The 23,302-nt window shown below is 32.3% G+C and overlaps 1 protein-coding gene across 5 annotated transcripts in view; it reads left to right on the top strand.

Moving 5' to 3' along the window:
* Positions 1–1,287: 1,287 nt before the first annotated feature.
* The window catches only part of LOC126880097 (zinc finger protein 813-like), a 106,428-nt gene continuing 84,413 nt past the window's right edge, over positions 1,288–23,302 (top strand). For 2 of the 5 annotated variants that reach the window (XM_050643778.1, XM_050643775.1), the window contains exons 1-4: positions 1,289–1,829; positions 1,968–2,219; positions 2,284–2,406; positions 8,655–8,780. In XM_050643778.1, the coding sequence (XP_050499735.1) occupies positions 2,063–2,219; positions 2,284–2,406; positions 8,655–8,780 (406 nt within the window). In that variant the 5' untranslated portion in view covers positions 1,289–1,829; positions 1,968–2,062. Of the gene's footprint in view, positions 1,830–1,967; positions 2,220–2,283; positions 2,407–8,654; positions 8,781–23,302 lie in introns of all 5 variants that reach the window. The other 3 variants (XM_050643777.1, XM_050643776.1, XM_050643779.1) reach the window with 3 other exon arrangements.

Below are 23,302 nucleotides of genomic sequence, written 5' to 3'. Positions count from 1 at the left end.
TTATACCCAGAAAATGAAAATTTATTCGAAATCTCAACTTTTTATTTGGTTATATCTCGAAAACGGAAAATCCCCAAATGAAATTTCAAAGCAGGGATTACCTTTAAGTCAGGAGGAGTTATTTTGATTATGGTACATACTACTTTTAGCCTTACAGTTTAGGTTTATAAAAAGTGAAAATTATTCTGGCCCTACAGTATAGGCAACCAACATTAATATCGTTTTTCCTTTATAACATTTTCAATTTTCTCAATTTTCAATTAAAACCAGTTTATTCATAATCCGCAAACGAGGTGCAATTTTTTGATATGGTTATTTAGTGACTTTACGGCATTTTATACCCTGAAAATCGACATTTATTTTTAGCGCTGCGCCGAAATCTCCACTTTTGATTTGCTTATATCTCGAAAACGGAAACTCCGCAAATGAAATTTTGAATGGTGCAATTATCCGCAAACGAGGTGCAATTTTTTGAGCTATGGTAGAAGTCAAAATAACGACTTTGAAAAAACCGTTTCGCTAACTTTATGACGCTATTTTCTTTTACGTTTTACAAGAAAAAAGAAGACGAGGATTCTTCTTATAAACTGACGCTTGTCATTGGTTTTTTCGTTTTTTCTTTTGCTTTGCTGGATTGTGCTTAGACAAGGAAAGAGAGAGGACGAGTAATCCTATGACCAAAAGTGAAGCCAAACTGACACCAGAGATTTTGATCATCGACGTATCTTTGGGGTATTGTTATGCATTGAGTATTTAAAATAAAAACATGAAATGTATTTAAAATGAAGAATTTGTGTACGGTAAATGTTTTATTAAGTTGCTCATATTACGTACATATGTTTCAATACATACATATGTTTTTATTACGAATTTTAGATGATGGTTTACTTTATTTTTTATGAAATTTTAACCTTCAACGAACACCCACCACTGGCAACCTATTGTTATTTTTGACGTGACCGCCATGTTTCTCGTGACAAACAAACCAAAAACTGGCTTCACTTTTGGAACGTGTGTGTTAAATGGGTGTTACCCGTCCTCTCTTTTTTCCTTGTCTAAGGGATTGTGCGAAATTATGCGATTTTATGCAGGATGCGAGAATTATGCGCCGGCCCTTAAATTATGCGCAAATCGCATAATTATGCGCCGATTGGCAACACTGTGCTGCACAGTAAAGGACAGGACTCTGTCATGTACTGTGAGTCTCAGTGTTGCCAATGCAAAAATAAAAATTATCCGAATGTTGTGAGCCAAATATCCGAAATTATCCGATTCTAATTAAATGGCATAATTAACATTGACAGTTGACATTTGTACATTGGTCGATGACCTTGACTTGACACAATGTCATATCCAATATGGCGACGAGCAGGTTTTTATGTTTTATTATGGAATATTATGTTATTAATTAACTATTAAAATTATTAATTATTCATATATTTATATAATACAATATAATTTTATAATTATATATTTTATATGGAACAGAGTATACTACAAAAGAGTTGTTCCGCCATATTGGATAGTGCGTTTTTGTCAATGGAATCGAGCCCATACCCATCTACTTAACCGTATGTCATATCCCCTCTCCCCCATATCACTGTAGATGACAAATAATGGCAATGGCAAGAAAACTTGTATGTTGTAAGGTTAATAGAAATCTATTTATTGAAATAAAAAGCATAACAAATAATACCTTGAATTATCAGAAATTATCCAAAAAATTGTTCAATCCGAAAATTATCCGATGGTCCATGAAATTATCCGAAAATCGGATAACTATCCGGACATTGGCAACACTGGTGAGTCTGCTGTACGCTGTAGACTAGGTATTATTCACAATTTTAATTTTCATACATCCCTAGAATTAACAAAATTGATGAGTTTTATAAACAATATTTTCTTACAACTAACAAGAACTGAACATTTCTCTATATTTAGAAACAATTAAAATTCATCTTTTGTAGCAACATTGTGTAGGATCACTGTCTTGGATTTCATATAAACAATGAACACTGTATGGTACTTGGACTACATGTTTTATTGCCATTGAACATTTTGTATGTTTCCAATATATTTCTTCCATAATATGTCAGCTATGGAATTCAAAGATGAAATTAAAGAAGAGTTTTTTGAATATGACCAAAAAGATATAGAGAGTCAGCTATCCACGTCCATAGATTTGGAACACTTCAAAAATGAATCAGAAGACAACTCCGGTAAGATGAATAATAAAAATTAAATGGTAATGTTAAACAATTTGATGTAATTGGTATTTATTAGCAATGGAAGTAAAACCTGAAATTAAGAGAGAATTTGCTGAAAATGACCAAGGATATATAGAGAATCAGTTATGTACATCCGTAGAACTGGAACACTTCAAAAATGAACCAGAAGATAACTCGGGTAAGACAAGTAGTAAAATTTAAGGGCGAGTCTATTGTGTATGCTGGTTTCTGAGTCAGAAAGCCGACGCACAGTGTTCAAAATTGGTCAAAACGTGATGAAACTAAATTTGTTTAAACTGTAAAAGTTATCTCACTGAAAACTTGGAATATTTGAGGTATTATACCGTATAACGAGTCTATATATAATAGGGGTCGTTTTTTTTTTTAGTTTTCATCCCTTCATTAGGAGGTGAATTACTTAAAAAATATCGTTATACAGGGTGTTTCATTAAGAATGTCCAATCTTTGCGTTGTAGATTCTAGACCTCAAAATATTAGGATTTAACCCAAATCACTTCAATCAAATGTGGCTCCTTACAGAGTTACAGGGTGTTTTATTTAAAAATTTAAAAACTATTTTTGCTCAGTGGTTTAAAACTTTTCAACATATCCTTTTATACTTCGCACAAAGTGTAGGTTATGTTAAACTTATGTAGGTTAAAATTATGTTAAACAAACGTTTCTGGCTATTACCAGAGGCGTACGACAGGGGACAGTGAATGGTTGACCCTTCCCAAATTCTACGCCACTGGCAGAAATTCCATTTTATTAGCGCAATTTTTCGATTCTCCAATACTCTCTATGTAAATAACATACACTTCATTTGCAACGATAAAGTCATTAGTTTTCGAGATATTTGAAGTTAAACATGTAACGACACAGATATTTGATTAATGTATTGTGCAGCTTAATTTGAAACTACAAATATCTCTAAAATCAATGATTTTATGGTTAAGAGTGAAGAGTATATTATTCATTCATAATGATAAAATCATAAGTTTTCGAGATATTTGAAATTAAAAATTCAGCAGCACAATACATTAATCAAAATATCTGTGCCGTTACTTGTTTAAGTTCAAATATCTCGAAAACTAATGATTTTATCGTTAGGAGTGAGGAGTATGTTATTTACATAGAGAGTATATTCTCTATTGACGAATAACACTACTTCATCAAAGCTAAAATCTCTTTTGGTAACCCTAACAAATAACATGTGTTTGACATACATGTAAACAATATGTACGAGTACAATTATTAATTCAGAGCAGCGCTCGATGCAAACTTATGCGCAATGTAGGTACTCAGTTGCGCACCTTTGCGCAGTTTGTCTTATATATTTTTTTATTCCTTACATTATAGTCTTTCATTTAGTGAAGGATTTAATGTGGCACAAGATGGCGCAATAAACGTAATACGCTGTCAAACATTAATTTTATCAAAAATTGTACAGGTTTTTAGACTGCCGATTATATCAAAATCACCTTTCCGTGAAGCTAACTATGCTATTTTAATCTTTAAAGTATTTACATGTATCTCAAATAATTACTTTTATATTAGCTATCCACATAAATGAAGTAATAATCAAAATAAAAGGCAGCATCTGATGATTTAAATTTGATGTATAAAATTATATTGAATTTTGTACTTTTGATCATTAATACATCTGGCCCTAACAAACATAAAAAATCAATTTTTGCTGAGAAGTTGCATCATGAGTAGTACAAACAAACCCCTTAATTTCTGCATTCTCAGATTTATTTTATTTTGTACATACGATCACGTTTTCTTCAATTTTAAACAGTGTGCGACACCTAGTCAGTGTGTGGTATATAATGAACCCTCTGTATAAATCATAATTTAAATATGATGTTATTAACCTTTAGGGTATTGAACATACATAAAAACAATAGCTTATAGTTTGTATCACATGTTTATTACGAGTGCACTTGAACTATATTTGTTATGGTTCAGATAGGTATAAAAACACGCTGAGCAATCAGTATGGATATAGATATACAAATAATTATTAGAAGTTAGTATGTAGTAAGGCGAGGCGCTATGAATCATTAATGTTATTGTTTAGATATTGGATACCAGTGAATAAAATATAATGTATAGTAAGACGTGTTTAGTCTTTTTAATTAATTAGAACCAGAAGGCAGTAACATCACACTATTTAATACATGGCTGATCCTGCAGATTAGAGGAGGTCTTCTGAAAGGAGCAGAGATGGCGGTAACAAATTGGAAACGGAGACGGCGAAGATGGACCAGGACGAAGATGCAGAGAACCCAGGGAACAAAGACAAAGTGATAAAATGTGAGTAAGAATGTCTATCTTTATTAAAAATGCTTCCCTCGTTTTTATATTATTATTGAACATTGAATATTTATCTTTGCTGATCTTTGAATAATTTATGAAGTATCGATTTTTTTTTTAAGAATATCTATAAATTTTGAAATATGAAGTGATTTTTGAATTGAATATTTTTATAGAAGTTTATTATATATGCTATTCTTGAATTTTTATTGAATTTTGAATTGTTATTAAATTTATTTGAAAAATCTCTATCCGATTTCGATTTTTAGTACGGTTATTTTTAAATATTGTATGGAATATCGAATTTTTTCCAAAAAAAATTCTATCGAATTTTGAGATTTGCACTGATTTTGAATATTTTTATCTAACTTTTGCATAGGCTGTTTTTGAATTTTGAATTGAATTTGTATCGAATATGTATACTATTATTGAATTTTTATTAGCCATTTTGTTTTTATTATTGATATTTATTGATTCTATAGATACATTTTCATCGATTTTGTGTTAAATTTTGTATGAGATGAACCTGAATTAATATTTTTTTGAGTGATAAATGATATTTTTTTAATGAATAATGATTAGTGATGACATACGTTGATATAAGAGCTTTAAGACAAACATTGCTATAAGCAAGAGATATATTTTTAACGAACCGACCTGAAGAATCGAGATAAAGAATCTGGAGGACTATATAGATAAGAAGAAGAACTAACAATATTATAAGCTAAATATTATGAGGCAACTAGAGACAATAAGAAACCCACTGCTCTTGTCAAATTAGGAAGGTACTAAGTGATTTATAGAAGCTTGAAAGCTTATTAGAGACCCACTCTGTGTTTTGAAGGGTACCTATTTTATTCATGATTATTCGTGAATAAACAACGGCCTCAAAGCAAGGGATTGAGGTTGTGATATTTTTAGAAGAATTTGAACCGCATAAAATACCTATTTCGTGTTTTGAGTTAACTATACCACCTAAATGGTGCGTACAGATCAGGGCGAAAATTCGGGTTAATATTGGCGGAGAACTAAGACATCCGAGTGAAACCTCTTTTATTAAGGTAAAACGAAGGTATCGGAGCTAGTATATGAAGTGATGATTATGATGTTATATGAAATGATATATGAGATAAATGATATATGATTGTTATATGAAAGATGTATATGAAGATGAATTATGTACACTGTAGAAGTGTTATTATGTGGAGAAAATGAAGAAATATAGTTGTAGTACCAGACAAGAAGAAGAAGAGAAAAAAGATAATTTTTTTATTAAAATATGTGGGAAAAATGAAAGAAGACACATAAAAATTGCAAGAAAAGAAGCAAAATTAAGAATAATATCAAATAAGTAGCTAATCATTGAATTATGTCTAAGAATTAAAGCTGTAAATTTTTTTTTTCTCTAAAGTAATGTTAATTATAAATAACTTATTTTTAAATGTAGATAATGAATTCAGGTTAAATTTTCGCGGAAAATGGAAGTATTTGAATTAAGGATAGACAATATCTTACAATAGTGTTAGTAGATAGTAAGCAAAGGGACACAAAAAGTGAAATTTTTAGACATTCAGCAACAGATATTAAATCTTTATTATAGCTACAAAAGAGTTATTAGAAGTTTAGAGAAATATTAGAAGTTTTTTAGAGAGATTACATTTTTATTATAGGTACATTATTTTAAAGTTAGTAAGACATATATAAATAAATCAAAAGAAGACTGAAATAGGAATTATTAATAGAGTAAAGGATACATTTTTTTTACTTATTCGAGTAATATTAGCTTAGCTTAGGACTTTTAGTTAGATACGAGATTTTTAGTTAGGTAGATTAGATTATTCCCCTGCTATAGATATATAGCAGGGAGATGCATATAGGCACTAAAAGACTATATTAAAAATCCCGATAGGTTTAGTCACTGTTTTCATGTGGACACTGTTTTGTGAATAGTGAAAAGACTCAAAAAGCAAGACGGAACAGAAAGTGAATTAGTGATAATAATAAACAATTTTTAGGATTAAAAAAAAACTCTGAAACGTACCATGTTACGGTTAGTTAGGATAGTTAGGAAATTTAATTTTTGAAAATAGTATTAGGTAACCATAAACATTTTGTAAAAGGGAAAGAGGAATATACCGTCAGATATTCTTCTTCTCTTCTTAGGATTTTCTTTTTTAAAAACGGCGGAGATGTGGTATATTATGAACCCTCTGTATAAATCATAATTTAAATATGATGTTATTAACCTTTAGGGTATTGAACATACATAAAAACAATAGCTTATAGTTTGTATCACATGTTTATTACGAGTGAACTTGAACTATATTTGTTATGGTTCAGATAGGTATAAAAACACGCTGAGCAATCAGTATGGATATAGATATACAAATAATTATTAGAAGTTAGTATGTAGTAAGGCGAGGCGCTATGAATCATTAATGTTATTGTTTAGATATTGGATACCAGTGAATAAAATATAATGTATAGTAAGACGTGTTTAGTCTTTTTAATTAATTAGAACCAGAAGGCAGTAACATCACACTATTTAATACAAGTGTAGCTAAATTCTTCTGTCTCGAAAACCAACGTGCACTACCAATGCAATGTGTGCTAATGCTAAATAATGTGATTTACTGTGTAAGAAAATTGTAAACGCAAAAACTATGAGTCCTAGGTATAGGATATCCATATACTGTTCGAAAGAGGCACCTTTGTTTAGTATAATAGCTTATTAACATACATGGTGTTCTATTTAAAATAAGCATCATATGAGGTATTGAATAATCCAATAATAAAACTGTAAATTTTGAACACCCAGTAAATAAATACGTAATAAATGTGTCATGAGTCATGGACGATATTCAAGCAATATCCAACTATTTAGATGTAAGAGTAATTTTTTTATAATTTCTTAATTAACTTGAGAATGAGTCTTCTTTTAAAACTCTACATTTTAAGAAAAGTTGACATAACTCAGAACACTCTGTACATAGGTATAGGGAAGCCTTAAGAAACTATACCTTATTTTTGGCAGAAATCTTTACTAAATAACTTTATCAACTCAAAAACTATTGATTTAATTTTTTTTCAAATATTTTATCATTTAGCCGTAATCTTCCGTCCCGTTAGTGGTGACTCAGCCTGTATACAGGGTGTCCCAGACTAATTTATCCACGCGATATCTCTTAAACGAATAGAGATTTTTGAATAGGACAAAAAGTCTTCTATTCTACTTGTAATACACTTTAATATGTCGTAGAAAAAAATCATCCCCCAAATATTCATCCCTTAGTTACAACCCCTAACTTTAATTTTTTTAGTAGCACCCTGTATATTTTTTTATAGTTTTGGATGTGGTCTTCTATCGTCTATTCAACACATTTTTTGAAAATAAAATCGGTCCGTAAATAACAAAAGTTTAGTTTTGTTAATTATTTGTCCCAGACTAATTTATCAAGGCTATATTTCATAAACGAATAGAGATTTTCGAATGGGACAAAAACTGATCTATTACATTTTTAATACACTTAAATATGGCGTAGAAAAAAAATATCCCGTAAATATTCATCCCTTAGTTACAACCCCTAACTTTATTTTTTTTAAATAGCACCCTATAAGTTAAGGATGAATATTATAGGGGATGAATTTTTTTCTACGCCATATGAAAGTGTATTATTACAAATGGAATAGATCAGTTTTTGCGCCATTCGAAATTCTCTATTCGTTTAAGAAATATAGCCCGGATAAATTAGTCTAGGACACACAATTTAACAAAAATAAACTGATAGTTTCCGATAAACCGATTTTATTTTCAAAACATGTGTTGAATAGACGATAAAAAACCACATACAAAACTACAAAATAATATACAGGGTGCTCTTAAAAAAATTAAAGTTAGGGGTTGTAACTAAGGGATGATTATTTAGGGGATTATTTTTTTGTACGCCATATTAAAGTGTATTACAAGTAGAATAAATCACCTTTTGTCCCATTCGAAAATCTCTATTTGTTATAAGAGATATAGCGTGGGTAAATTAGTCTGGGACACCCTGTATATCTGTATCTATTCCCTTCCCTAAATAATGTAATATAATTGGTATTTATTAGAAATGGAACTAAAAGCTAGAGTGAAGGAAGAGTGTGTTGAAGGTAGTCAAGGATATATAGAGAGCCAGCTGTCTACAACCCCAGATCTTGAAGACTCAATTAATAAACCAAATGAAGATAATTCAGGTGAGAGAAGTAATAAAAATATGTAGGAAGAACATTATTTTTATAGATTTCATTAAGGGGATCGGAGCAAAATGCAAAATTTTGACGCATGTCAAAATTTTCAATGTGTTATAAATGTATTCATTTTTTTCGAATCCTGAGAAAACTAATAAATATTTTTGAACAATTTAAGCGCAGAATGAAAGATTACATTATTACCGAGGGCCGAAAGTCCATGAAAACTTCTATAATGTTTATTTTAATAAGTTACAGGGTTGAAAATAAAAGAAAAAATTTAGTGTGGTTTTTAATTGCCAATATTTTATTCAAAAGAAACGTTTTATTTTTTCTAAGGGACTTTCGGCCCTCAATAATAAATTAGTCTTTCATTCTGCGTTTAAATTTTTCAAAAATACTCATTAGTTTTTTCAGGATTCGAAAAAAATGAATACATTTATAACACATTGAAAATTTTGACATGTGTCAAAATTTTGCATTTTGCTCCGTTTCCCTTAAATTGTAGGTCTGTTTATTTTAGAACAGTTTAGCCAAGTACACTGGAACAGTGGCGGCTAGCGAGTTTTACAATTGGGGAGGCTCTAACTACAAAAAAAAAAATATAGACAAATTTGCACTAGCAAAAAAATGCACCAAAAATGTAATTTAAGGCTCCATATTTGTTTTTGACCATTTTTATTTACATTTCACCTTACGGGGACCCTCCCTCTTACCGCATGCTTGCATTGATAACTGAGATGTAGAATAGCTTTTGTAATTAATAATAATAATATTGTTAGAATTATTGATACTAAAAGAACTTTATAAAAACAGGATTAAATCTAAAATTAACGAAATTTTTCGAATTTTGAGCTTTATTTACCCCACAACGACAGAAGTTACTTGTAATTGCCGCGATTAATGGAATCATCACTTTCATCGTGTCCGCGAAAAGCTAATTCTTGCGAAGTCCAATATATTGTTATATCGGTAAGCCTTTTTAAATTCATCCTATTCTCCAAAACCTGATTATTGTAAGTAATTATGGCCTCTTTTTGAGCTGTATCTAAAGCAGTTACTATATTTTGTTTAGCAAAAAGTTTTAATTTACACGACGAAAATATGTGATCTTTAGATTTGGAATGTCTTTCAGTTGAACGAGGTAAATTTTTTAGATCTGAATATCCTATTTTAGACCACGTTGTATGTTCGGTTTGTGTTGAAAATAAGATACAAGGATAGCAAAAAACTCACATCTTAATAGACCCGGTTAACCAGTCCCATTTATTATACCAATTAATATTAAATGCACGATTTTGACGATTACCTGAGGATTTAATAATAGTTAAATTTGGCTGTGGTCTTCCTAAGGTTTTAATAATATAAGCTTTATTATATGTATACATATACTTAAAGTATTAAAATTATTCCTGAGCAGCCAGTCAATTATATCTTCAGATATTTTGATTTCGTTTAAGGCTGTTTTATCAGTTGAAGCACATTGCAATGTTAAGTGGGCGTATCACTTACTTTCGTAGACTGCTTACGTCAGACACACGTGACTCCCTACTTGAAATTGATTGGAAGTAGGGAGTGCGACCGACAATTCGATCTTTACTCAGTGGCGCCGGCGGACAAGTATTTTAATGACAACAAAATGCATTATTCTCCATTCAAATTAGTTTTGTCGGGAATACCTTGTTAGATTGATTTTATCGTGGATAATATTTTAAAAAGAATTATCACATTTTTGTCACATAGTTTGGCCTAGGTCAAACTAGTTTATCCTGATATAATAAAGATTCACACTTCAGGATAAACTAGTACGGCCTTCTTCTTCTTCTTGTAGTGCCTATCCGTTTCGGATGTTGGCGGCCATCATGGCAATCTCTACTTTTCACACTGCTGCTCTGAAAAGATTTGTAGTGGTTGTGTTGAACCACGTACGTAGATTTTTCAGCCAGGAAATCCTTCGCCTAGTACGGCCTAGCCTACACTAATTTAGCCGAGTCGAAAGTAATTTGACGAACATGTAAGGACTTTTACATGCGGGGAATTCCCAAATTACGTCCTTTATAATCCAAGGATGGTACTAAAAGTAAGAAATTTGACCTAGGCTGTCTGTCCGTCGGTCCGTCCGACCGCGAATATAACTGCTCCGTCACTATACTAGGTAGAATGACAAATAAGGTGTCAAATGAAAGCTTATAATCCAAGGATGGTACCAAAGGTGAGAAATTTGAGCTAGGCTGTCTGTCCGTCGGTCCGTCCGACCGCGAAAATAACTGCTCCGTCACTATACCAGGTAGAATGAAAAATGAGGTGTCAAATAAATGCTTTTAATCCGAAGATGTTATTAAAGGTGAGAAATCTTAGCGAGGCTGTCTGTCCGTCTTTCCGTCCGATCGCGAATGTAATTCTTCCGTCAATATACCAGATATAATGACAAATGAGGTGTCAAATGAAAGCTTAGAATCCAAGGCTGGTACTAAAGGTGAGAAAGGACCCCGCAGAAACCTTATGGGAAATGGCTCTCTCTCAAATGCTCTGATACTTTGGATTCTGGTAGTCCTTGATATGTAGAACAAAAGACTTCATGGGCGCGTAGCTCCAAAAAATTATAGTTCTGAGATATAAGCCTCTGAAGTTATAGGTACAGTGAGGACGTTTGAGTTGAAATAAATTCATTTTCTCGAGAATGGGAGACTCTGGAGATAAATTACGAATCAGCTCGATTTTTATTTTTAAATAATAATTTTTTGGCGTATATATCATACTAGTGACGTCATCTATCTGGGCGTGATGACGCAATCGGTGATTTTTTTAAATAGGAATAGGGGTCGTGATAGCTCATTTGAAAGGTAATTTAATTCTCTATTCACTAATGTAAACATTAACATAATTATTTATACAGGGTGGCCAAAACTTTTTTTTAATTAAATTAATTGAGACAAAAAGAAGAATGTATATAATTTATTTATTTCGAAATACATTTTACTGCTGTCAGAAAACAGAAAAAAATGGTAATTTGAAAAATAAACATTGCCTTTCGCTTAAATTAAATGTCCAAACTGCTAAGAGGTAGGTGGGTGGCAGCTTTAATATTGAATTTAAGCAAAAAACAATATTTATTTATCAAATAAACATTTTTTTCTGTTTTCTGACAGCAGTAAAATGTATTTCGAATTAAATAAATTATATACATTCTTCTTTTTGTCTCAATTAATTTAATTAAAAAAAATTGGGCACCCTGTATAAATGATTATGTTGATGTTTATATTAGTGAACAGAGAATTAAATAGCCTTTCAAATGAACTATCACACGACCCCTATTCCTATTTAAAAATATCATCGATTGCGTCATCACGCCCAGATGGATGACGTCACTAGTATGATATATATGCCAAAAATTATAATTTAAAAATAAAAATTGACCTGATTCGTAATTTATCTCCAGAGTCGACCATTCTCGAGAAAATGAATTTATTCCAACTCAAACGTCCTCTCTATACCTATATCTTCAGAGGCTTATATCTTAGAACTATGATTTTTTGGAGCTACGCGTCCATGGAGTCTTTTGTTCTACACATCAAGAATTACCACAATCCTAAGTTTCAGAGCATTTGACAGAGAGCCATTTCCCATAAAGTTTCTGCGGGGTCCTTTGTTCTAGGACTTCCGGTTCTAGACGCTCACTTCAGGCCAAACTAGTTTGGGCTTTAGTAACATTCTTGGATTATAAGCTTTTATTTGACACCTCATTTTTCATTCTACCTGGTATAGTGACAGAGCAGTTATATTCGCGGTCGGACGGACCGACAGACAGACAGCATAGGTCAATTTTGTCACTTTTAGTACCATCCTTGGATTATAAGCTTTCATTTGACACCTCATTTGTCATTCTACCTGGTATAGTGACGGAGCAGTTATATTCGCGGTCGGACAGACCGACAGACAGACAGCCTAGGTCAAATTCCTAACTTTTAGTACCATCCTTGGATTATAAGCTTTCATTTAACACCTTGCTGAAAAATCTACGTACGTGGTTCAACACAACCACTAAAAGTCTTTTCAGAGCAGCAGTGAGAAAAGTAGGAGATTGCTATGATGATCGCCAATATCCGAAACGGATAGGCACTAGAAGAAGAATAAGAAGAAGGCCGTACTAGTTTATCCTGAAGTGTGAATCTTTATTATATCAGGATAAACTAGTTTGGCCTAGGCTGAACTAGTTTGGCCTGAAGTGTGTTTATTTATATCAGGATAAACTAGTTTAGCCTACGCGTGATATGATAAACTAGTTTGACCTAGGTCATACTAGTTTATCCTAGGCGGTTAGGACAAAGTAGTTTGGCCTAGGCCAAACTAGTTTGTCCCGAAATCGGGTTTGGCCGGTAACATATACATTATTTTAATATATTTATAGGTTGCAGTTACATAAAAAAAGTATCCAATTGATGAATAAAACACAAATCGTGGATAGTAGTATAATTTTCTGTCTTATTTTAAAACACCCTGGGACTCATTTCTTATCTTGTCAACTTATATCCCTAAACTAATGTAATACTTAAAAATACGCGTAAACTAAAGAACTTGTAACTTATACCACTAAACTAATTAATATATTATGTACTTAAAATACCCGTAAACTAAATAAGTTTAATGTTTTCAAAATAACTAAGAATACTGTAAACTGTAAACACTAAGCAAGTTGATGAAGAAAATACAAGAATGAATAACTGGAAATGGATTCTAATAATTCAAGCGAACTGACCGACTGACCGTACGTTCATGAGATTTGTCATCACGAAGGCGATAACGATGAAACTAAGCGCCAATGCTGCGTAACTCGTTTCATTATTAGATTTCAATATTTTTAGCAAATTTTCTTCAAAGTTGGAACACGCTTTTCTCGATTATTACTGGACACAGAAAGGTGAAAAAAAATCAACGATTACAGAAAAAAAAACTCTTTCAAGTGATGGGAGTAAAAAGTTTGGTTATAATAGAACGTTAAACATTATATTCTAATTTTTCAACAGAATTTTCAAAAAAATAAAAAAAGTAAAACCATCATTTTAAAGGCAACATAATTTCGAACAACGTGTCCAAATTTCGAGACATTCTGTCGGTAAATAACAGAGAAAACACTGTCCCTAGGTTTTGGTGCACCGATAAAACAGCCTTAACTTATCCATTTTATATAAACGAACAACGGTATATGTGACATAAATTGTAAAAATAACCTTACCAAGCCAATAACAACACAAATAAAAATATATGAATTACAAAAATTCACCAAACACTAATTAAAAAAAAAATAAAACGATAAAATCACACCAAGAAAAACCCTGACTATTAACTTCCTTATAGAATATAAGCATATAAGTAAAGACACAAGGGAGCCTAACTCTGGTTTAGCCTCCCTTGCCTTATATTTCTGGGTAGTATGGCGTGAAGCGATATAATATTACGTTTCTCTATCGAGTATTACTGTACGCATAGGAAACTATATTGCTGGTTTCGAGAAGTTTGTCGTAACTTATAACACAACGGAGTCGAGTCTGGTTTCTGTCTCCCTTGGTAGGGATATGAGGAGCTGCTCGCAGCGTATAGGTGGGTATATAGATCCGTTCCAGATGCGTATTTAATGTACACTTTGTATTAGTACGAGCGGTTGTTGTTTCTCGCGATTCAAAATAAACAAAACATTGACATTTCATCAATAATTATAGAAATATTATGTCCCAGAGATGACATAAAATGTGCAATAAATTTATGGGGAGGCTGTCTCCGTTGCCTCCTCTGACGAGCCGCCACTGTACTGGAATTACAACCACTAGACATTTTTATTATATATACACATAGAACTAATATTTGAAGATTTGTATTGATCTGAACTTAAAGAAATAGGTAGAGGTCCCGTCATTTGAGAAGGCACTAATTTGCATATTATGGCGCATTTAAAAATGGTCTAAGAACCGTCTTTAAAGTTGGTGATTGGTTACTAACATTGAAATTTTATTACTGAGCATTGAAATTCTTTTATGCAAGGCGTGGTTCGGAAGACACTTCAAATTTTGACTTCTATACAAGTGCAATAATATGCAAATTAGTGCCTTCCCAAATGATGGGACCTCTACACAATAACTTGTCTCATTTAATTTGTATAAGTGGATTATGAAGCGTTTTTATGAAGCACACTTGTTCGGATTACACTTTAAATGCGGTCAAATGAAGGTTATACCTTGACATAAATTGGTAACACTAATTTTACAGATCCGTCGTTGACAATTCAGATTTGTTTTTATTATGTACTACTATAAATTTTTGTTTTATTATATTTATTTTTTTATTATTTACTTTTTAACGCAAGATTACCCTATTACTTAATTCTTGTTTTCTATAGTTCTTCCATTATATCTTTGCACATGCATGAAATTATTCACGAATTACTTTTTATACTAGGTCTCTTTTTTTACTTACAAAAACTATTATCTCATAATGTAACCACTTATCCATGGAAACCACAATAAGTTAAACAAGGATAACCAATACGGCATGTCTTTAATACCCTGTTACTAGGAATTTCGCCATTTATCATTTTCAGTGACAGTGACATTAGTGCATTTTTTGTGTTTATTGGAGTTTATAGTTTATATTGTGTTTTTTTTTATAAAGTTATATAACTAAAGGTAAGAGAATCATGAAAATTGGAATACAGGAGTTTTGAGGTATGAACTATTTAATGAAAATATTTAAATAAATAAATGAATTACAGGGTAGTTTAAAAGATAATTACGGTTTTTATAAATGTAGAGACGTCTCCACGTCTCTACCCAAGTAGCAAAGCTTAAATGGAAGTTCGCCGGACACACCCTACGGCAGAAGGATGAAAGATGGACTAAGATGGTAATACATTGGAGACCATGGAACCACAAACGAAAAAGGGGAAGGCCACAGATGCGATGGTCAGATGACCTGTAGAAACACACTGGGTCAAAATGGATGCAAATTGCCCAAGATAGAGAGGCATGGAAGAAGGAAGAGGAGGCCTATATCCAAGGATGGATGTTTAGGGCTGATTAGATAGATAGATAAATGTAGCAAACTTCACACCCTGTAGAATTGTACTGATTTGATATCAAAAACTCCATTTATGTTGAAGTGATTTTTAATATAGTTTTTTATTTTTAAAAATTATTAATATAGCGAAATGTTTAATTTTAATATACAGGGTTGGTCGAAACTCGGAATGTGTATTATCTGAGTTTTCTTAAATGGAAAACCCCGTATTTTAGTATTGTAATGAAATGACATTTTATAGTACTTTTTTATTTATTAAACATCCCCTATACCTTTTTTTCATCTTTACAGAGGGGGTCTGGAATCTTCAAAAGACATCTCAGTCCAGAACGCCGCCTGACTGACCTTAGTGCAGGATTCATTCTTCGTAGCCCCAGCGATAGTTCCCGAGGTACTTTAAAGTACTCTCTCGTCGTCGAGGCTACGCCGAATGCCTACCTGCTAAACCAGACCCTCCTCTGTCATCCAGCGCTCCGAAAGCGGAATGGCCGCTGCAAGGTCGACATCGCTTCCGAAGCACTTTACCTTCATTTATCCACAGACTGTAAGCAAGGATGCCCTTCCTTTTCCCCGTTTCCCCCTTTTTTTTGGTCCCAAAATTGGGTTTTTGTTTGTATGTTTTCTTCTTTTTTTTTATTAAAGCTTCTTTACCACAATCTGTCTCATACAATCTAACTCACCTATTCGCCTCTCATCAAAACTTATTCCCTCTACCTTCTACTTACAATATATTTCCCTCTCACCCCTATCGTTGGTACAGCTGTTTTTCCTCCTCTTCTTTCTTCTTGATCACTACACGAATATAGTTTTGTATATTAGTCCAACCAGATTTATTTTCATTCATTCTCTCAATCATTTCTCGCACTATCACAAAATTCACACCAGCCTCTCTTTCCATTCTGTTCCTTTCTATTATCCATGTGTTGCACTCTAGCATCGTATGTGTAACGGTGTCCGGGTATCCGCAGTATAGACATTCATCAGTGTCAGCCTTTCCAAACCTAGAGAGGTAGGCTCTAAAACACCCGTGTCCTGTGCGCACCTGAGTCAGGAAATAATCCAGTCGTCTGTGGCCACAGTCCATCCAATCCTTCAAGTTAGGTAGCAGAATCTTTGTCCACTGTGCCACATGCTCCGTGTTGTTCCATTCTTCCTGCCATCTTTCAATTGACCTTTCTCTTTCCTGTCTTCTCTTGGCCATAGTGAGCTCAACGTCTCTTCTCTCGTATAGTTCTTTTCTTTATACTACCAACACATGCAGCGAAACACATCCAGTGATGGCCCACAAGGCTGCGGCAGACACAGTCCTGTACGCGCATGCCACTCACAGCAGACTTGTTCTATCCACTCGCGCAATGAGCCCTCTGTAGGCCTGTATCTCTACCGCCCCACTCCAGACTGGTGCCGCGTAGAGGACGATCGACCGCACAACACCGTGCAAGGCCCTCCCCCTTTTGGATTTGGGTCCTCCAATGTTGGGCATCACCCTCCCCAACGCAGCCGCACTGTTTGCAGCCTTCCGGGCCACCACCCGCACGTGCTCCCCCCACTTCCCATTCTGGTGCAACATTCCCTATACCTAACTGCTTTAATTTGTAAGTTATTCGTAGTTCTTTAAGCCAAACATTAATTGCAACAAAAATTACGTGAAATTTTATTAGGATTGCCGTGAGAATATTAGACTGACCCTTAATTTATTAATACTGGTTGATATATCAAAGTACCTACGTAGTTAAGATTGTTGGTGTGTTTAATATTAATAAAAACATACAATATTCTATTTAGTTGGCTACGACTTTGACACTAAATATGCTTAAACATTTGCTTTGCTTAAACATTGTACTATTTTTGAAGTTCTAGTTGCTTTGCTACCATTGCTAATATGAATTTTTCTAATAAGGAACTGATTCAGATGTTTTGTTTTTGTTCTAGGAGAGTATAACAAATAAAAATGTGCTACTAGCAATAAGAATATATCATCAGCAATTCCATGATAGATCACAACCAAAAAGAGAAACTTTTCAAAATTTACTAGAGCGGTTTCAACGAACTGGAAATTTAGATTACGAGAAATCTGATCGAACAAACACTACTTTAAATAATTAAAATGAATTAAATATTAGTTTCACCCAGAATCTGCATATTAGTATGAACGTTCTCGTAATCTAAGTGTCTAGTACGTCGCAACTATTCTAGTAAACTTTGAAAACTTTCTCTTCTAAACTTTGAAAAATTTCTCTTCTTGGCTGTCGTCTATCAGGGAGTTGCAGATGATAAATTCTTATTGCTAGTATAGTATGGTATAACTAGACCCAAACCCAGACATCCAAAGTGAAAGTTATCCTCCAACACCAAATTATTCTATATGGTCCACATAATGTTCAGAAAAAAGTCACACCATTTTGAGCGTCGGGTTTTTAGGGGGAGAAATCGGTAAATTCGTAGTTTTTTACGTTTTTCGTAAATATTTTTAAAACTATACGATTTAGCATAAACAACCTTTTATACAAAAATGTTCTACATTAAATTTGAAATAAAAAAGGCCCTATGCATAATCCTTCTAAAATGAACGGTTTCAAAGTTACTGAGGCAGTATAGTATAATTGGTCCAAAAAAAGGCCTAACCTAAAAATCCAAAGTAAAAGTTTTCCTCCAACACCAAATTGTTTTATATGGTCCACATATTGTTCAGTAAAAAGTTACACCATTTTGAGCGTCCGGTTTGGGGGGCGGGGAGATGGGAGAGAAATCAGTAAATTAGTAGTTTTTTACGTTTTTCGTCAATATTTCTAAAAGTATGCTTTAGTGTAAACAATGTTCTATACAAAAATGTTCTACATACAATTTAAAACAAAAAAGGTCTTACACATAATTGTTATAAAATCACCAGTTCCTGAGTTACGGAGGGTGAAAAGTGGAGGTTTTCGATACTTTTTATATTTCTTGGGCAATTCCCTACTGATTTTTTTTAACACGATTGTGTTTTATAAATCAAATTTGCTATTTCAGTGGCCGATGGTATGTTAGTGATAAGCCCTTGAAGAAACGTCAACTCACCACCCAAAATTATCATCAATTGTCCAAAAAATATAAAAAGTATCGAAAACCTCCACTTTTCACCCTCCGTAACTCTGGAACCGTTGAATTTATAACAATTATGTATCGGACCTTTTTGTTTTAAATTTTATGTAGAACATTTTTGTATAGAACATTGTTTACGCTAAAGTATAGTTTTAGAAATATTGACGAAAAACATAAATAAAACTACTAATTTACCGACTTCTCCCTCATCTCCCCCCCCCCCAAACCAGACGCTCAAAATGGTGTAACTTTTTACTGAACCATATCTGGGACCATATAGAACAATTTGGTGTATGAGGAAAACTTTTATTTTGGATGTCTGGGTTGGGCCTCTTTTTGGACCAATTATACTATACTGCCTCCGTAACTTTGGAACCGTTCATTTTAGAAGGATTATGCATAGGACCTTTTTATTTCAAATTTAATGTAGAACATTTTTGTATAGAGGGTTATTCATGCTAAACCGCACAGTTTTAGAAATATTGACGAAGAACGTAAAAAACTACGAATTTACCGATTTCTCCCCCTTCCCCCCCCCCCCAAACCCGACGCTCAAAATGGTGTGACTTTTTTCTGAACATTATGTGGACCATATAGAACAACTTGGTGTAGGAGGATAACTTTCACTTTGGATGTCTGGGTTATGCCATCTTTTGGATCAATTCTATCATACTAGTAGTACATTTTTGTTATACTCTCCTAGAACAAAAACTTTACTAATCAGTTCCCCATTACAAAAATTTAAATTAGTAATGGTAACAAAGCAACTGGAACTATAAAAATAATATAATGTTTAATCAAGTTTAGTGTCAAAGCCATAGCCAACTGGGTAGAATATGGTTTGTTTTTATTAATATTTTATGCACCAACAATCTTAACAACGTAGGCATTTTGGTATCTCATCCAATATTAATAAATTAAAGGATCATTATAGACTAGCATGTACTTATTTTCAAAAAATTATTTATGATTGAATATTTTCACGGCAAACCTAATAAAATTTCACGTAATTTTTGTTGCAATTAATGTTTGGCTTGAAAAACTACGAATACCTTACAAATTAAAGCAGTTAGGTATAGGGAATGCTTAAAAAATAAAAAAGTACTATAACATATCATTCCATTACAATACTAGAATACAGGGTGTTCCATTTAAGAAAACTCAGATAATACTCCTTCCGAGTTTCGACCAACCCTGTATACTAAAATTAAACATTTCGCTATATTAATAATTTTTAATAATAATAGACTATATTAAAAATCACTAGAATATAAATGGAGTTTTTAATATCAAATCAGTACAATTCTACAGGGTGTGAAGTTTGCTACAAAATTTATAAAAAACCGTAATTATCTTTTAAATTACCCTGTATAATATTACAAAACCTCATATATTAAGAAAGAAGACGTCGAGCAAAATCCAAAAATGTAAAAATATACAGGGTGTCCCATTAAAAAAATACGAAGTTACAATCAACTTACGGTATAACCGGAAGTAGCAAAGAGACCTAAATATGTTTATTAAATAGTTCCTACCCATACCTCAAAACCCCTGTATTCCAATTTTCATGATTCTCTTACCTTTAGTTCTCGAGTTATTTCTAATAGGCTCTTTATCTGCCTCACCATATACATATATGTACCATATAACCTTATAACATACTTTCCACCCTTAATAGCCGTTTCCTAATAATTATCCAACTCAAAAAATTGAAATTCTGTGTTAAGTTGACTAACGGATAGTTTTCTAACTTACTAGTTACTGCAGTTGACTAACTTAGTTTCATTTAGGATGTTGTTTTCTATTTATATCAGCTAAAACAAATATCTTTACTCTGCTATTGGATTTTACATTTTGCTTCAAACATTAAAATCCCTGTCCTGTAAAATTTGAATTTTGAATTGGAACAGTCTTCTTCTCAAGGTGCGATATCAATGATATTACATATCGACATATGTTTGACTTAATGTTTTGATTTAACTTGTTTGCAAATGAGTCATGTTTGTGCAAAGACATAAGGGAACAACTATACAGGGTGTAACAAAAATACAGGTCATAAATTAAATCACATATTCTGGGACCAAAAATAGTTCGATTGAACCTAACTTACCTTAGTCCAAATAAGCATACAAAAAAAGTTACAGCCCTTTGAAATTACAAGATAAAAATCGATTTTTTCCGATATATAGAAAATTATTAGAGATTTTTTAATGAAAATAAACACGTGGCATTCTTATGGCAGGAACATTTTAAAAAGAAATAGTTAAATTTGTGCACCCCATAAAAATTTTATGGGGTTATGTTCCCTTAAACCCCCCCAAACTTTTTTGTACGTTCCAATTCAATTATTATTGTGGTACCATTAGTTAAACACAATGTTTTTATAACTTTTTGCCTTAATACTTTTTGGAAAAGCTAGTTTTTATCGAGATATTTTAAATATTTGTCAAATCCACCACATATTTGTATACTGTTACGTACGATTGTAGAGACCTGGTAATAATATGAATTTTTTTTTATAAATTATAGTTTGAGGTATATTTTGAACCATATTAGAAAAGAAGTCACATCCCGATAAAAGGTGCCTCATCGGAAAAATACTAAGAGGCAAAAAAGTTTTAAAAACATACTGTTTAACTAATGGTACCGCAATCATAGTTTAATTGGGTTACACAAACATTTGGGGGGGGGGGGGGGGTTAAAGGCACAGAACCCTCATAAAATTTTTATGTTAACATATTAAAAGAGAAGCAGCATCTCGATTAAAACTGGTTTATCGAAAAAATATTAAGAGACAAAAAAACATTGTGTTTAACTAAGGGTACCACAATAATAATTTAATTGGAACGTACAAAAAAGTTTGGGGGGGTTTAAGGGAACAAAACCCCCATAAAATTTTTATGGGGTGCACAAATTTAACTATAATTTATTTTTAAAATGTTCCTGCCATAAGAATGCCACGTGTTCATTTTCATTAAAAAATATCTAATAGTTTTCGATATATCGAAAAAATCGATTTTTATTGTGTAACTTCAAAGGGCTGTTACTTTTTTTGTGTGCATATTTGTACTAAGGTAAGTTAGGTTCAATCGAACTATTTTTGGTCCCAGAATATGTGATTTAATTTATGACCTGTATTTTTGTTACACCCTGTATTTATAATGTTTTTATTTATTTACATTGAATATTAATTTATTAATTTGTTTTGTTGCATAATCCACTTCTGGAATTATATTTGATTTAAAATGAATTCAGATTTTTTTTGTAATTTGGCAACAATTTTAACTTACGATCTCTGACGTAGATAATGATGTGTAACGGTATGTACATATACTATACCAAACTTAAGTATAATAGATTATTTTTTTTCTACACTTCTGAGATAAAATAGGCTACAACTTAGTTGGTGATGATGATGAAGTATCATAAAAAAAATCGTATGTTGTTCTGAAGCTATTTCTTTGTGGCATTTTTGTAATTAACTATTCTGATTGGGAAATAAGCCACAATTTAACATGAAAAAATAATTTTATTAATGTTTTGACTTCCACTTCGGACGTAGTTGCCAAAATACAAAATATTAATAAATTAAACAAAAATGTTGTTGCTTAGTAAAAAATTCTTCTAATAGTTTAATTTGATCTGACTCATTTATATCGGTAATTCAGATATACATTATACATTTTAAAGTAGAAGACTTTAAAATGATATTGCCAATATTTATGAGTTGCATTCCTGGGACGACTTTATTGAAATATAGTTCATTCGATTACATGAAATCAACTTTAACTCAAGAATATCCGTCACAAAATATCATAGCATGTGATCTGTCTTTAAAAAGACAACCACATGCAACCGTGACAGTAAAATTCTCGTGTTAGTGATTCCATAGTAAATAATGAGGAAAAAGCAGGAAAATAATAATAACATAATATAATAAATAAAATTGTTCGCATTCATTCATCAAACTCGCATGTTTCACTTAATGTTTGTTTCATGGTAAGTTCTGCGAAGTCCCCTCTTAATTAGCACATATTCTTGATATCACTCTATTGCCGATGGCTGACCCGGCATTGGATTGTTTTTCTTAAAAAAGTTAACCAGAATGTTAGTATGGACCTGCCCCTTTTAGTAAGATTCAGTTTTATGTACTACCAGTGATTTTACCTGTCGCCATGCGAAGGGGATCCAATCAATTGCCATCTACAATTAATCCACTCAACTTTTTCAAAATTTTATGATCAACAAACTTTCAACAGAATTAAAAATTAAATTTTTAAAATATTAAAAGCCTTGCATGTAAATCACGTAAATATGAAGTAACATAAAGCTTTAAATTATTTTTCTTAATAAAGTCAAAGAATATAGACGTTAATAGA

This window comes from Diabrotica virgifera, chromosome 2 (genome assembly GCF_917563875.1).
Source record: "Diabrotica virgifera virgifera chromosome 2, PGI_DIABVI_V3a".
NCBI lineage: Eukaryota > Metazoa > Arthropoda > Insecta > Coleoptera > Chrysomelidae > Diabrotica > Diabrotica virgifera.
The sequence above is the reverse complement of the archived record's forward strand: the minus strand, read 5'-3'. Positions and strand labels throughout refer to the sequence as shown.